This window comes from Thunnus maccoyii, chromosome 15 (genome assembly GCF_910596095.1).
Source record: "Thunnus maccoyii chromosome 15, fThuMac1.1, whole genome shotgun sequence".
Taxonomy (NCBI): domain Eukaryota; kingdom Metazoa; phylum Chordata; class Actinopteri; order Scombriformes; family Scombridae; genus Thunnus; species Thunnus maccoyii.
This window is the reverse complement of record NC_056547.1, coordinates 6,042,244-6,057,640: the sequence shown is the minus strand read 5'-3', so window position 1 is coordinate 6,057,640 and position 15,397 is coordinate 6,042,244. Positions and strand designations below refer to the sequence as shown.

General features: G+C 37.7%; 1 protein-coding gene and 1 pseudogene across 1 annotated transcript in view; both read right to left on the bottom strand.

The window, feature by feature from the left end:
* Positions 1-1,239, bottom strand: part of LOC121913586 — a 46,100-nt gene extending 44,861 nt beyond the window's left edge. The window contains exon 1 of the mRNA XM_042436261.1: positions 1,110-1,239. Coding sequence (XP_042292195.1) covers positions 1,110-1,164 — 55 coding nt within the window. The 5' untranslated portion in view covers positions 1,165-1,239. The remainder of the gene's footprint in view (positions 1-1,109) is intronic.
* Positions 1,240-4,370: 3,131 nt separating this feature from the next.
* LOC121913596 lies at positions 4,371-14,559 on the bottom strand (annotated as a pseudogene).
* Between the last annotated feature and the right edge of the window lie 838 nt (positions 14,560-15,397).

Below are 15,397 nucleotides of genomic sequence, written 5' to 3'. Positions count from 1 at the left end.
TCACATTTTAAAAAAAAATCTGTATATATCATAATAATTAATATGATTTATTACAGTAGGAAGCTGCTATGATATGAGCCCAGAAACCTGATCTGTGTTTGGTGGAAAAAAAAACAAAACACTATAAAAACCTGATGAAATAATTTCAGAATGGTGACTTTGGTGAATAATGTTCAGTGACATCAGTATCAAAAACCTCAAACCAAGAAGGAACAAAAGCAAACTAAATCAGGCCTAGGTCAGTGATGATTACAAGATAAAGAACTCATAATTACAAAATAGTTTCTGATGAATTCAAAAATAGAGATATTTCCTCTAAATAATGAAGTAAATATCTTAAACACAATATAGCTAATAGCTGTACATTTAGTCCTACTATAGGAGATGCTACATTATATGAGAACATATTTGATCATACCTAGATTATATTATATTACACTGCATTACAGTATCACTAATCTGAGTCTACAGTATGAGTACACATTTTAAAACAATCTGTTACAGTGTTATCTTTTATCTTTTAGTTCATTCCAATCAATGACACTATTTAATAAAGTCAAAGGAAATAATCTGACACACAGCCAGATTTTAACAACGCCCAGAACATCAGTACTGTACAGAAACTGTTATTTCTGCAAAATCCCGGATCTATTCAGTTTCAGTGACACCTGAACATCATCATAGATTAATTCAAAATGTTTCAGTCCTGAATTTGTCTCATCAATAGCTGTATTTCGACTGACATCTCAGCAGGTTATGTGATAGCTACTAGAAATAAATAAAAGAAGCAAAATAAGTATTAGTCAGAATGGGAAGGTGTGTCTAAACTTTGGACTGGTTGTTTGTGTTCAACAGAACGATGTGTGCGCACCCATGGGAGGTATGCGTCCCGTTATGTGCTGCATCATAACACCCAACCACCCGCCTCCTCCTCCTCCGCGGCGATTACGCGCCTGTCCAGCCATTGATTAAACCTTTTATAATGGACAACTTATCAAAAATGGTACATGTAAAGCTTGATTTAAACTGCGTACAGGTGCCCAATATGAAAGTGAAAGTGAGTTGTGTGTAATTGCTACGCCTTTTACATTTTTTAAAATTAATCTCACCTGAAAGTGTGAAAGGAAAGAAGATGAGCAGAAAAACAATCTCCATCGTCTTCATGGCATGACTTTTTGGGGAGCCGAGTGACCACTGCAGTGCACAAACAGTCGTTTTAATGTTGTTGTGCGTCTTCGTGTGTTGTGTGGAAAGGAGGGACCAAACTAGGCCACCAGTATCATATTGCGCCTCCAGCCAAATGACTATCACTAATCTACACTGTGCAACCCAAAGACAGAAACGTTGAATATTTATTTATATTTATATTTATATTTATATTTATTTATATTTCAACACGTGTAATATTTAGCATATCAACATTTCAACAAAACGTAGCATATTAACATTTCTATCCGTTGAATAATGATGTTTTATGGTGTGACAGCGCTGTGGTTAAAGTCTGGTAAGGTTTAGGCACAAAGACCACTTGGTTGGGGTTAGGAAAAGATCATGGTTTGGCTTAAAATAAAATAAAAAATAAAATAAAAACGGCTGAAAATGTCCCGATGTCTCACTAAAAACACCCAGCTTTGTCGGTTGAAACGGGAAATGGGCATTGGTTTCGAGATGGTCGAGGAAACTTACTATCCATCCACCGACGCCTCCTCCTCCTGATAGGAAAGTCAGCTGATATTTTGATATGATACGTTTTGTTGAAATGTTAACATGCTACGTGTTTCACGTGTTGAAACGTAGATATTCAACGTTTCTGTGGTTTGCAGAAACGTACAATGCCAACGTTTTATTCTGGCAACCAGGCTGCAACATTTACATGAGATAAATTTATAAACAAATATTTTGAAGAACATTGTATGGATGTGCTGAGAATAAAAGAGAAAACGTTGCGTGTTAATCACATACACACAAAATTATCTGCACATTCAAAATATACAAATTTTGTATTTATTTATTTTTTAACTTTTCTATAATTTTTGCTTTTTTATGAGTTGCACCTCAGGTATTCATCATGAAGCCTCAACAAATAAAAAGCCAAACTATCTGTACACACACTTAAAATACACAAAGTGTAGTCACAGCTCTGGACTGTGGCAAAAAAGGGAAGTCAAACAGGTATTCCATATTAAAAAAAGTAATTTTATTTAAAACAAAGTAATCAAAACAAACCAAAGTAACACATTGGTGGGGTGAGTCTGTAAGATCAGTGATGTAGGGAGTGGATGGGTGAGTGTATGCTGTACGGGTGTTGTAGGGTGGAACAAAGGAAAAACAACTATGCAGGAGTGAAGAGAGAGACTGAACTGGCAGCTTCTCCAGCTTATATATATACATGAGGCACATCTGGCCCAGGTGTGTCCCATCCTGCTAATCAGCCTGCCCTCAGGTTTCTGCCCCTGCAAACAGAGCACAGCAGCAGCAAGCAAAGCAGAGGAGCCGTCACATTACCAACAAAATAGGTGAAATATTCATGATTTGGTAACATTTTGTAAACAGAGGACAGAGACATACAGAGACATATTCAAGTTTAGTATAAATTAAATCTATTTATCAGAGCAATCTTTTTTTTCATTCCTCCAGGTACTCTGTACAGGTTCTGTCTCTTTGTGTGTTGATCTTGGGTGCAAGTGATTTATATAACTATTGATGGAGTAATCCTACTTTTAATCTCCTGATGCCATTTCTGATACCTAAACTCAGGATATTGGCTGATACAGAGTGTTGATCCACTACCAGTACTTCTATCTATATTTCAGTTAAACATCTGGAAACCTCACTGAGTAGGTTCATTCTTCTATTCATCTGTATGATAACATGAGGCTGTAGCTACACATAACTTCACTACATGTTGAGATGTTCAAAACTGACACTCTTTACACTTTTCAGACAAATCTTAATTATATTGTTCCAGAAGGTTTATAAAATTGTGTTGCATTGCATTGAATAAGATCAATATCAGTGCAGATATTGATCCAGTGTATCACACTGGTGTATCACTAACAACTAACACCAACACACACAAAAAACATGTTTTTATGAAGATCATTTTTATGTAGTTATGTTTTATGTGTCACAATCATGGGGTTGTAGTTTTCTGCAGTTATGTAATTATATGTCTGTCTGTCTCTGTCAGTAAGTTTTTGTCTTGACGCCTCTGTTTTTATACTGAAAAGCCTTCAGTTTGTCTGTGTTTGGTGTAGGTTGTCTGGTCCAGACATGTTCTCCATCTCACACTAGGTAGTTTTGATGTTTTTGTGATGAATGTCTTTATTGATCCAATTTACCAAACTTATTTAGGTAATATGTTACGTAAATCCATTTGCACATTTTATGTGTGTTTCACATTTTGTAATATGAATGATTTCCCATCTTCATTTGACATCTGAGCTGACTTAAACTTTATATCATTAACCTGACTGTAGGGACTTCAAGAGGAAGTGGTGAAGTCCAAGACTGTCTGAGATGTTTGTTTTCGCTGACAGATGCAACAACTGCATTAAAAGTTTCTGAACAACATGAATGACAGTTTCTGTTGTCATCAACACAACACTGATATTAGTGAAATAAGACAATATTGATCTGTTAGCCTGTCCAGAAATTTTAACTGTCTCCTACTGTTGATCTGTTGAAAATATAACACAGTGGGAAAGTTATTTAGTCCTACAGTTTAATTTTAGTTTTCACTTTAACTGTATTGCTCTGATCTTTCATGGAAACTGGCTGTTTATAATTATCTTGCTTTAACTGTTGAAAACTCTTTGTTATGTTGGTAAGGAAACGCTCTGGCAGCTGTTTCTCTGTGGTGACCTCACAGCTAAGACATTAGGGAAAGACACACTCTGAGTCACAATGATCAGTATACTTCTTCATCAACAAACCAAAATATGTGGTATGTGTATGTCAATTCAATCAATCAATCAATTTTTATTTATATAGCGCCATATCACAACAAAAGTCATCTCAAGGCACTTTTCACATAGAGCAGGTCAAGATCGTACTCTTTCATTTACAGAGACCCAACAATTCCCACATGAGCAAGCACTTGGTGACAGCGATAAGGAAAAACCTTACAATGACATCAACATTTATCAGCCGCACGACACATACAGGACATGTGAAGATGACAAATGTATAAGATACAAATATAAGCTCTAAGAAGTGTTAGGAGCAATTTGATGTTAAGTATCTTGCCCAAGGACACATTGACATGCAGACTGGAGGAGCCGGGAGATGAGCCGCTGATTTTCCAATTAGTGGACCTCCTAGCCACCCCCACAATGAAACAAACAGAGGAACAAAAACTAAGTTTTTTCAATCGTGGCCTAGTGCAGAATCTTCATTTGTGTTTCTGAAATGAAACTGTCAAACTAATTGTTAGTGAAAGCATGAGTAGTTGAACATTTAAAGTTTTAGGTTTGACTCCAGCGTTAGGAGCAGAGGTTAAAGTGTTGAGTATCGTCATGTCTCCCATAAGTTGACTTAATGCTAATCATCATCAAAGACAGTACATCACATGACTAACTGATATGAATTTGATATCTGAAGACAAAAGATGCCTCACTGGAGTAACGTTGTGGCTCTTTGGTGTCTGGTAGCTGCTGCAGTGATTCATCTCCACCAAAGGTTTGAGGAAACAGCTGGACAGTAGCATCAATTCTCTCCAGATGTTGTTACTCCTGCAGTGGAGGATTCACATCAACATTAATGCTTCTATCAGCTCTCAGATAATCTTCACAGATATCATTCTTCACTGCATCCACTGACGACCTGAAACTCATAAATCTGATCTATGAATTCACAGAGTTACAAATAGAAAGGAACCTGGACTTATTAGTGGTCATATTATATGTATGTTTGATTTTAGTCCAAAATATAAACTTGACTGAGAAATTCTGCCAAATCAGTCTTTTTAACAAAGACAGACTTTCAGTATATTTATGAGAGTATTATATCAGTATACTGTAGCTAGTTTCAGGAGGAGCAACAGACAGATTCTTCATAAAGTATCTGCACAGTGTTGATGACATGATGAAATACTCACTGTGATCAGTTAAGAGCTGTATCTCTGACTGAAGATGGATCAGAAGATGACGAGTCTGGAGCTATAAAAGACAAACAAAGTGTCAGTAATTCAATCAGTAATCAGTATTACAATAGAACCTCAGTGTCAGCTGTTTCCTGTAACTTTACTGGATCACTTGACTGAGAAATTCTGTCAAATCAGCCAAATGGTTTTTTAACAAAGACAGACTTTCAGTATATTTATGAGAGTATTATATCAGTATACTGTAGCTAGTTTCAGGAGGAGCAACAGACAGATTCTTCATAAAGTATCTGCACAGTGTTGATGACATGATGAAATACTCACTGTGATCTGTAAAGAGCTGCATCTCTGACTGAAGATGGATCAGAGGATGACGAGTCTGAAGCTATAAAAGAAAAACAAAGTGTCAGTAATTTAAACTATAAACTGCATAGAGACAGAGAGAGAGAAACTGACAGAATACTCACAGTTTGCAGGCCTGAATCCTGAAATCCAGATGAGAGATTACAATATTTCAAAATTTGAAATGTCAGAATTTATGAAAGCAAACAAAGAAAACACTAATAAATGTTTTATAGAAAAACTGTATTAATTTCACTGATTTCTGCTTTTATTGTAAAAGATAAGACAGTAACTCTTCAGTTGGAGATCACGTTACTGAACATCACCCAGGTTACACCGTTATTTGTTTTATTCATTCAGAATAAATACTTTCCTGAAATGTTAGTTTGAATTTGGTGCTAAAATATGCTAAAACATTGGAGTTAAAATGGCTTGATGATGAGTAAAAGTATGTTTGTCTCTCACCATTATTTTTCCTTCTCCAGATGAAGACTCCAGTGATGCAGACTGCCAGGAGCAGCAGCAGTCCTACAACACCTCCAATAACAGGACCAGCAGGGAACTCTGAGGGAGAAACTGGAACCAGAACAAAACATTTACAGTGTGTTGGGAGTGCAGCAGCTCTGTTATACTGCCAAAAGCAGCTGATGTCTCTTTTTAAGTGAAAATCACATGTTGATCCGACGGTCACTGTGTTTTCATTGTGTATAGTGTATTTTTTAGTGTTGGTGTTTTATGTGGCATCACAATAATCCATACAATTACCATCTGCACTTAAATACCACCTTAGTGCTGTAGAAGAATTATTATATTTGTGTGATTGCTAGAAGCAATCACACATTGTTCTTCTCAGTCTTTATTCTTATTCCGTCTTCCGTACGTTTTTTGCCGTGTTTCAACTGCTGCATACTTTCTGCTATAAAAAACATTCAACTGTCAATCTGTGCAGCTCATTCAGCAGATGTGTGCTTGTATTTTTCTGAAATGTAACATGTTTCAGTGATTTTATATAATTTTTTAAAACATTAAAATTTATAATGGCAGTCTATGGGACGAACTGTCCAACTGAGTTGGAACTTTGGTCACTTTGACACTCAACTGCTCGGACGTCCCTTATCGTACAGATGCCATTCAAACTGTAAAATGCTCACAAAACTTTGAACTTTAAAAGTTATCAGATTGTTTAGTGATATCTTCTGTAGTTTTTCAGCAAGGCGATATGTGTCTCCTCTCACTGCAGTTTCTTAAACTTACAGATTCTCTCTTCCTTCAAACACTTTTTACACATATCATTCATTCTCATGTTAAACTAGTCTTGCTTTCTCTAATGATGTACAAATATCTGGGCTTCAAGCTCTAGTTTGAGACAAATACATTTTCCTCATCAAGATGGAGATTTTTTCCTCTCATTTTTGTGAATGTCTATTGGCTCAGTGGTTTAGAACACTGTTCTCTGATCAGCTTCACCTTAGATGACAAGGTTGTGTGTTTAATACCTGCTCTCTGCAGTGCTCCTCATAATATTGCTGTCATGTACAAAGTTGCTTTCCATCTTTATCATGTACCATAAGTCAATTCCTCTCTAGCTCACTTTAACATTATTACCTAAAGTGTGGATTGCTATTCTTGTTAAATACATCTTTTCCAATTCTATAGATCTAGTCTGAGTAATCCAGTGGTTTAAGCTCATGTCACTTCTCAGCTCCTTTTAGATCCAAAGGTTGTGAGTTCGAGCCTCGCTTAGGGCAGAGCTCAGTAGAGTTGAAGGATGAAGGACTCCAGGTGATGTCAATCTACTTACTGAGCTGAACTGCTTTTTTGTCAATTTCATGCGATTGACAGACTAAATAGCAAAATCTGGCCTGGCATTGCTGTGTGACATGTTAGCTCAGTGCATAGCATGTCTGTCTTACAAACATGAGGATGCAGGTTCAATTCCACCCATTGCTGATTTTAATCTTGGTAGATTTTTCAATAGTATTCAGCTTCCAGTTATGCGATCTAAATTCGCTTTCAGCAGTCACATGCAATTTCTACAGAAATTGCATTTTCTTGTCTTACTTTTAATTAATGTTATCAAGTGGGTTTTATTTTCCATCTTACGTTACATGAATGTTTTTTTTACATGCTTTATGTTCTTTTTATGTCTTTTTTATGTGAGGCACTCGGCATGCACTTTTTTTGTTGTAAAGCACTTTGAGCTCCATTTTTTGTATGAAAAGTGATATACAAATAAAGTATAGAAGTAAAGTGCATGCAATAAATAAAATACAAGTGAAATTAAAAAATTGGTCTAGCATTTTGCATGTTGTATTTATTTTATTATTTTTTTTTTTTTTATGTTTAATTTGGTTAGATTTGTGTGCTTTCTATGCAAAACATGAATAAAGGTGTTTGTGTAATTTTAGTGAGATTTATTTGAGTAAAATGACCAAAATATTAAAGAACATAAATTTGCTGTGCTGTCGGGCAGTGGACTGCGCAAAACTCACTCATTCTTGACACCAAGATTGCAGTGCACTGCTGGATTGGCAACAGCACACCCTCAACTGTGCCTTTCCTCCCAATGGGGCAGATGGCAACTCACCCAGATACCAGACTGGTGCAGGTGAGGAAATTAACACAGGTAAATGCCAGCTTGATGCTGCAAACCTGCACTCCTAACCATGTGCTGCAGTGCCCTTTGTCTCAACCACTGAATTGCATTTTATTGCATGCATTTAAGTAATTTAAGTAGGTCATGTGCATAATGTAACTTGTAATTTGTTTCAGTGAGGAGAACAGCAGTTTTGTTTGTTAAACCTGGACTAAACTCATTCAAATTGTAAAATCAGAACCCAGAGTTAACATCTTCACAATATTCATAGCAATCACATGTGTCTATTTAATTGGGCAACAAATGTTTTAAGGCAAAAACATTGTAAAGTCAGTATTCCAGTCTTACCCCAGTTGGTTCTGATCACTGCTTTGTCCAGTTTGGTGACAATGTCGTCCTTCACACCAGAGAGATGAAACACACATTGGTGCCTTCTCCAGTCTTCAGGTGTGACTGATGAAAGGTTCAGGTCAACACTCATCTGGAAGGATCCATCATGGTTGGGGAGGATCTCTCCATGTTCCACGTCCTCATCAAGCTCCTCTCCATCTTTCCTCCAGAACATCATGGCTCTGTGAGGGTAGAAACCTGTAGCGTGGCAGCTGACTGGAGAGGAGGAGGAGAGACACTGAGGGAAGGTCTAGAGAGAGAGAGAGAGCAAGACAGACAAGGAATGGTAGAGAGAAAGACAGAAACCAAACACCGTTTTGGTTAATTTTAATTGTGTTACTGCACATTAACAACAGAAGAGCATATAAATGAAACTACATCAGATCATGTGATTCTACCTGTTTTCATCAGAGAGATCTTCCCATAGTCCAAGTACTCCTTTAGCCAATGGGGGCAAATATTGGTGAGGAAGTTCCTCATGTAGTCTGGTCCAGCTTTGTCAGGCAACTTGTGTTCTATGATGACAGCTTGTGGTTTTAGAGCGATCCATGTCAGTGTCTTCAGATCAAATACTAAGAAGTCTTCTCCATCATAACCAAACTGAACAAAATCAATAACCTCTTTAGTCTCATCATCCCATTCACAGCCAGCCATAACTTGTAAAATGTGGACATCTGAGAGAGAGACAGAGACACAGACTGCAGTAAACCAGAGTGAGATCTCAGCACAGTCAGCTATCATCAGTTGATATCACATCTTCACCACAGAGACACACTGATCCACACACACCAAAACAGAAGATCTACACCTTCTGCTGTTATTGGCTGGATGGAAACCACTCACAGCCAATCATCATCTAGACAGTGTGGATGACTCAGAGAGAGGCAGAGAGGCAGAGACTGCTGGGAAACAGAGTCCATTTCCTGTCTTTACCACAGAGACACACTGTCTCCACTGAGACCAACACACACTTTATCTACACTGTTGCATGTTAGTTGCAGGAACACACACACACACACACACACACACACTCACACACACACACACACACACACACACACACACACAAACACACTGAGGTGGAGTCCTGACTAACACACACAGATTAAACCTGATCTTGGACTCATTACATGAGAAACTACAGACTAGACGGTCCTGAAGCTGCTCCAGCAGCTTCCACTGAAGGAGAGTTTTATTCAGGATTAGTCACTAGACTCAATAGCATGTGTTACTAAACATGGATATTATAATTGCTAACATTAGTTTAATAATATGCAGCCATGGTTTTTGAAGAATATTTAAATTAAGTCAAGGGATATTGGGGCTTTGACAATTCAAAGATGAATTGTTCAGAATGTTCTGTTAATGGGAGAAACAAACCTAATTTTGGGTTAAACTGAGAACAAATCCTAACAAAGTTCTTTGTGCGACAATTTAAACACATAAACTAACCTGGTGGTAAAGGTATAAGAGCCATAATATACTCCATAGTTTCCTGATACAGAAAACACTGGTCATTACCTCCACTTTTATCTTCTTATTTTGTCATTGTGCATTATTGCTTACATAATATCTGTTATTTACCATGATGGAAACACTGCATTAGTGCAGCACAGCAGTACAATTTCATCTATCAACAATGTTGATAGATGAAGAGGAGGTAGGAGAGAAGTCACTTTGAGTGTGTGTGTGTGTGTGTGTGTGTGTGTGTGTGTGTGTGTGTGTGTGTGTGTGTGTGTGTGTGTGTGTGTGTGTGTGTTGGTACACACATGTTCTGCTACTTGATACTTTTAGACAAAAATCAATCATTTTTGTTTCCTCATTCCAAGACCTTCTAGTAGGAAATAACACATGCTTCAGTAGATGTTGTGGACTTGAGCCTGTATATGGGCTTTCTGGTGTGTATGTGCACATGCAAAAAGTTACTTTATGTATTCATAGATTTATGTGTAGATACTCCTCTAGATGTTGGAAAGATATGCATGTCTGTATATTATGTTGTATATGTTCAATATATATCATAATAGTATATCATATTTCTTGCCCTTCAGTTGGGGAGTGGTGGGGATGGTTTTGCAGATGGGGTGAGATAAATTATTTGTATTGTGAGTATGATGTGTAAAGTTGCTTAACATTTATTCTACTAGTGTATTCAAGTGAACTGTTGTTCATGTAGATGCACAAATAAATAAAGAAGCAATTACTTAGACACAAAAAACATTTAAGAGGTAAAAAATAAAAGGGAAAATATGTACCTCCAGTTTGGTTCAAGTGCTGCTTCAATTCAACAATGACAGTTTTTAGAATCAGATAGTCAGATACACAGGTCTGAGTGTGCCACTCTAAGTGATGAGGATAATCTTTGACAAACATTTCCGTCCAGTCCTGTTTGGGTTCTGCTCTCTTGCTGTTGCTGTCACAGTAACCCACCTGAACTTCATCAATCATTAAAACAGCCACAAACTCTGGGAAGGTTTGGAGTCCAGAGGATGTAGTCAGAAAATATGTCGCAGAGTGTTTCACTGTAGGACAAACAAAGTTTTAAATAACAGTTTTTCATTAATGTTTCATATATGATTCTATGAGCACAACTTTACATTTCTGTTCAATCCAAACAATTTATTTTTTAAACCTTTAATTATACATTAATAAATACATATTTAGCGTAGATTGACTTAGCATAAATGCTTTTCAACAGCAATGTTTGTTTGAAACAACCACAAATGCAACAGAAAAACAATCAGAATCAGGCTTAGGTAGGGCAGTTCCTGGCAGGTATGGGCAGGGTTCTGAAGTATGTAGATGGCATGCAAGATTATTCCCAGTGACTGGCAATTTAACTGTTAAAGAATACAGTTTCACTTTGGTGCTCAGTGTGTTTCTGTAAAAATGATTGCATGTCTTGTATTAACTTTTAACTAACTAAAATGTGTTTGGTTTCATATCATTTATTATCAGGATTATCTTGAAAGTGACACGTTGTTAAAACGTATAAAAGAAGTCTGGGTCAGACTGACAAAATCGTTGGTTGGACAATTTTTGAACATTTAAAGTTGCTAATCTGGATGTATAAAGCTGTAAATTGCACACTGTACACATGAACTTCAGCAGAATAGATAAATAGCCTGTTGATGATGGTAACGACATATTTTGATGTTGCTGGGACGTCCAGAGGGGACGTCTAGCTGACGGTCAGGTAACTTTTTTTGAACCATAACAGGACGTCTTGATATTCAGATGATGGTCATTCACATCTCAATGTTTGCTGCGTTGGAGTAAGTAAGTGTAAGTGTGCAGGCGTCACTATTTTCAAAGAAGATAAACACACACAAGCCGCAGAGAAACATTTAACCACCATGAAAGAAACTAGCGACCAAAGGGACAGAGAGGTCATATCTGACTTATGTTATCTAACACCTTCTTTCTTTGAGATGAATCATGTCATATTTAATCTCCCGCTGCATTTGTTGCATTTGACACTGACAAACAAGGTAACTCTCCTTGTTGTTAACTTTCTACAGTATTGTTGTGGTTGTGAGGACAGAGTGTGACTGGCTTCAGAGTTCACTTCAGAGTTTCTTTTCCAGAACCCTTTCATACTTTCACAGTAACATGACAGTGAACGCTTCTGACTGATAATTAACTTTTCTTTAATGGAAGGATGCCAACTTCACATTTCTTCCTTCTGGAAGATGTTGGTTAGTTTTCTCCACTTTAATCAAGAATGAATTGGCAGTGGTATCTTGAGTTGTAGGACGTGTATATATATATATATATATATATATATATATATATATATATATATAGGCTATGTATTGTTTGTCTAATTTTAAATTTTATATTTTGTATGTCCTCTAATGTTGAGAGTTGTGTTTTACAAGTTTCAATTGTTAAAAGCACAATAAAACTGGCAGTGAATAGACATTAAAATCTGAGGTATGTTAAGTTCTGCAGTTAATGTACAGTTTATGAATATTATACATTTATATTTTAAAATAGAAATATGAATGCTGAAATAGAAGTTACACAACTGTTTAAAAACATTATTACGTTACCTGAAGATACAACATGGCAAAAGAGAAGCATGCCAACTTCACATTTCTCCCTTCAGGAAGACGTTGCTTAGTTTCCTCCATTTTAATCAAGAATTAATTGGCAGTGGTATATTGGAGTTGTAGGACGTGTATATATACGTATTGCTTATTATAAATGTCTAATTTTAAATTTTATATATTTATATAGCTGCAGAGAAACATTTAACCACCATGAAAGAAACTAGCGACCAAAAGGGACAGAGAGGTCATATCTGACTCACATTATCTAACGTCTTCTTTCTTTGCAACTCAGTCGCCAACGTTTTATTTTGGCGACCAAGCTGGTTTGTTGGCAGCAAGTTGGAAGTCAGCGGAAAGCACGGTTCGAGACCACCTCGAAACCGAAACCAATGTCCGCTTACCGTTTCAACCGACAAAAGCGGGTGTTTTTAGCGAGACGTGAGGACATTTGCAGCCGTTCTTCTAGCGAGAAAACCGGATTTTTTAGTGAGACATCGGCCGTTTTTATTTTATTTTTTATTTTTATTTTAAGCCAAACCACGCAGAAACGTTCAATGCCAACGTTTTCTTCTAGCGACTGGGTTGCAGCCGTCACTGACACTGAATATATTCGGGATTTTGCTGAAATGACAGTTATGTACCAGCCTGGTCGCCAGAATAAAACATTGTACGGCATTGTACGTTTCTGCAAACCACAGAAACGTTGAATATCTACGTTTCAACACGTGAAATACGTAGCATATTGTGATGTGAATTGGCGAAGATGCCTTGATTGGACTGACAAGCGACGAACTAATGAGTGTCTGGTGTGACTGATTGGACCCTAGAAAAGGGAGAAGGGAAGGGCGGGCATTCGTGTGTGGAGGTCTGGAGAGCGAGATGCTCTGCGGTGTGGCTGCGTTCATTCCGTGAGCGGGAGGGCGTCGTTCGCAGCTGTTTAGGGCTGCCGGCGACGAAGCCGGGTACAATAGGGGGTTAGTGAGTTCCTGTGTTAGGAGGGGAGGTCTGTTGCCTCCCTTAGTTAGTTGGGGGGGGTGGGGCAGGAGAGAAGCTGGGTGGGGTTGAGTTGGGTCCCGGGCGGGGGGAGGTTTTGTATTGGCCCCACCCTCTTTCTTAACGTAGACGTGTGACTCCACTGTGTGCAGTGTGGTGTGCTCCCAGACATTTCCTGAAGTTGTTGTGATGTGCCCTTATCCCTGATGTGTGTTGCATCTCTGGATGGTGGTGTGTATTTTTATAGGGTGGCCAGCCCTGACTCCCCCTCAAGTGGCATAACTATCCTATCTAGTGAAACTCCGAAGACCCCTTTTTTTATTGGTGTTAACTTAATAAAGATTTCCAGTTTGCCTGATACTTTTATGGTCTGGTGTCGGTTATTCTGAGGTCTCTGTCATTTATCCCACATAAATTCTGGTCTCTGTTTGAACTCAGATTTATCACAATATTAACATTTCAACAATACGTATCATATGAAAATGTCAACAAAACGTATTATGTCAACATTTCAACGAAACGTATTAGGCCTATATCAACATTTCCAAAATACGTATCATCTCAACATTTCTAAAGTGACGTAGTTCAGATGTGATCTACATGAGCTGATTTTTTTTCTATAAAGGAGGAGGGGGGCGGGTGGGTGGTTAGTAAATTTGTTCAGCCCAGCCCAACCGTAATCCACCCTCACCCACCCCCCTCATCCTACACGACGATTACGCGCCCGTCTATAAAGGATTTGTAAATAATTTATTTACCATTGCTAAAGCCATTGATTAAACCCTTTATAATTGACGACATATCAAAAATGATATAGGTAAAGCTTGAACTAAACTGCGTAAAAGTGCCCAATTTGAAAGTGAAAGTTAACTGTATTTCACTAAGCCTTTTACACTCTCACTTAAAACCAAACAAGTAATTTTCGACAACTAAATGTTAAACACAGTTTTTAAGCTAATCTTACCCGAATGTGTGAAAGAAAAGAAGATGAGCAGAAAAACAAGCTCCATCGTCTTCATGGCATCATTTTTTTGGGCAGTCCTTTTGAGTGACCACTGCAGTGGACAAACCAGTCGCCGTTTTAATTTTGTTGTGCGTCTTCGTTCGTTGAGTGGGAAGGTGGGACCAAGGTAGACCACCAGTATCATATTGCGCCTGTCGCGTGAGGACGTCCAGCCCACTGACTATCACTAATCCATACAGGCGCACATTTTACTCTTGGAACAAATGTAATAGTTATACATATTTGATAGTTTAAAGTCCAAAAAAGATCTCCAAGTTCATTGTTTCACAATGATGTGCATTCGGTGTTTTACCGAGCACAGTGGGGTGATTTTGACAGCTGCCAGGATCAAACGTCTGGATTTATAATGGATAATGGATGTTCTGAATTGTTTGGCTCGGGGCATCAGTTATTTTACTTCGATTAGTTGAGGGCCCATCTGCGCATACACAGGCATACTTGTCATGTTTGTTGTCACCTCTCAGCATCATTTGTTTAGTGCAGTAAGAGCATAGGGTTTTTTAATGTAAGGCAAGGCAAGTTTATTTGTATAAATCTGTGAGCCTTTCTAAAAATTTTAACTACCAACCCCCTTTCTGACATCAAAATATCACGACCATCACTTACAGTGCGGAGGTCTATGCGGGTGACCATTTCCAAAACTAATTTGCTGTATATCTGTTGCTGAGTTTTAATTAAATACTTTTTTTGCATCTATTTGATGATAATTTGCAAGTGCTTAAATCTTCAGTAACACGGTTGGGTTTAATTTTCACTTTAACCATAATGGTCTGATCTTATATGGAAACAGGCTGTTTGTAAGAATCTTGCTTTAACTGTTGAAAACTAAGTCAGGAAACCCTTTGTAATGTTGGAGGTGTGGAAATGCTCTGGCAGCTGTTTCTCTGTGGTGACTT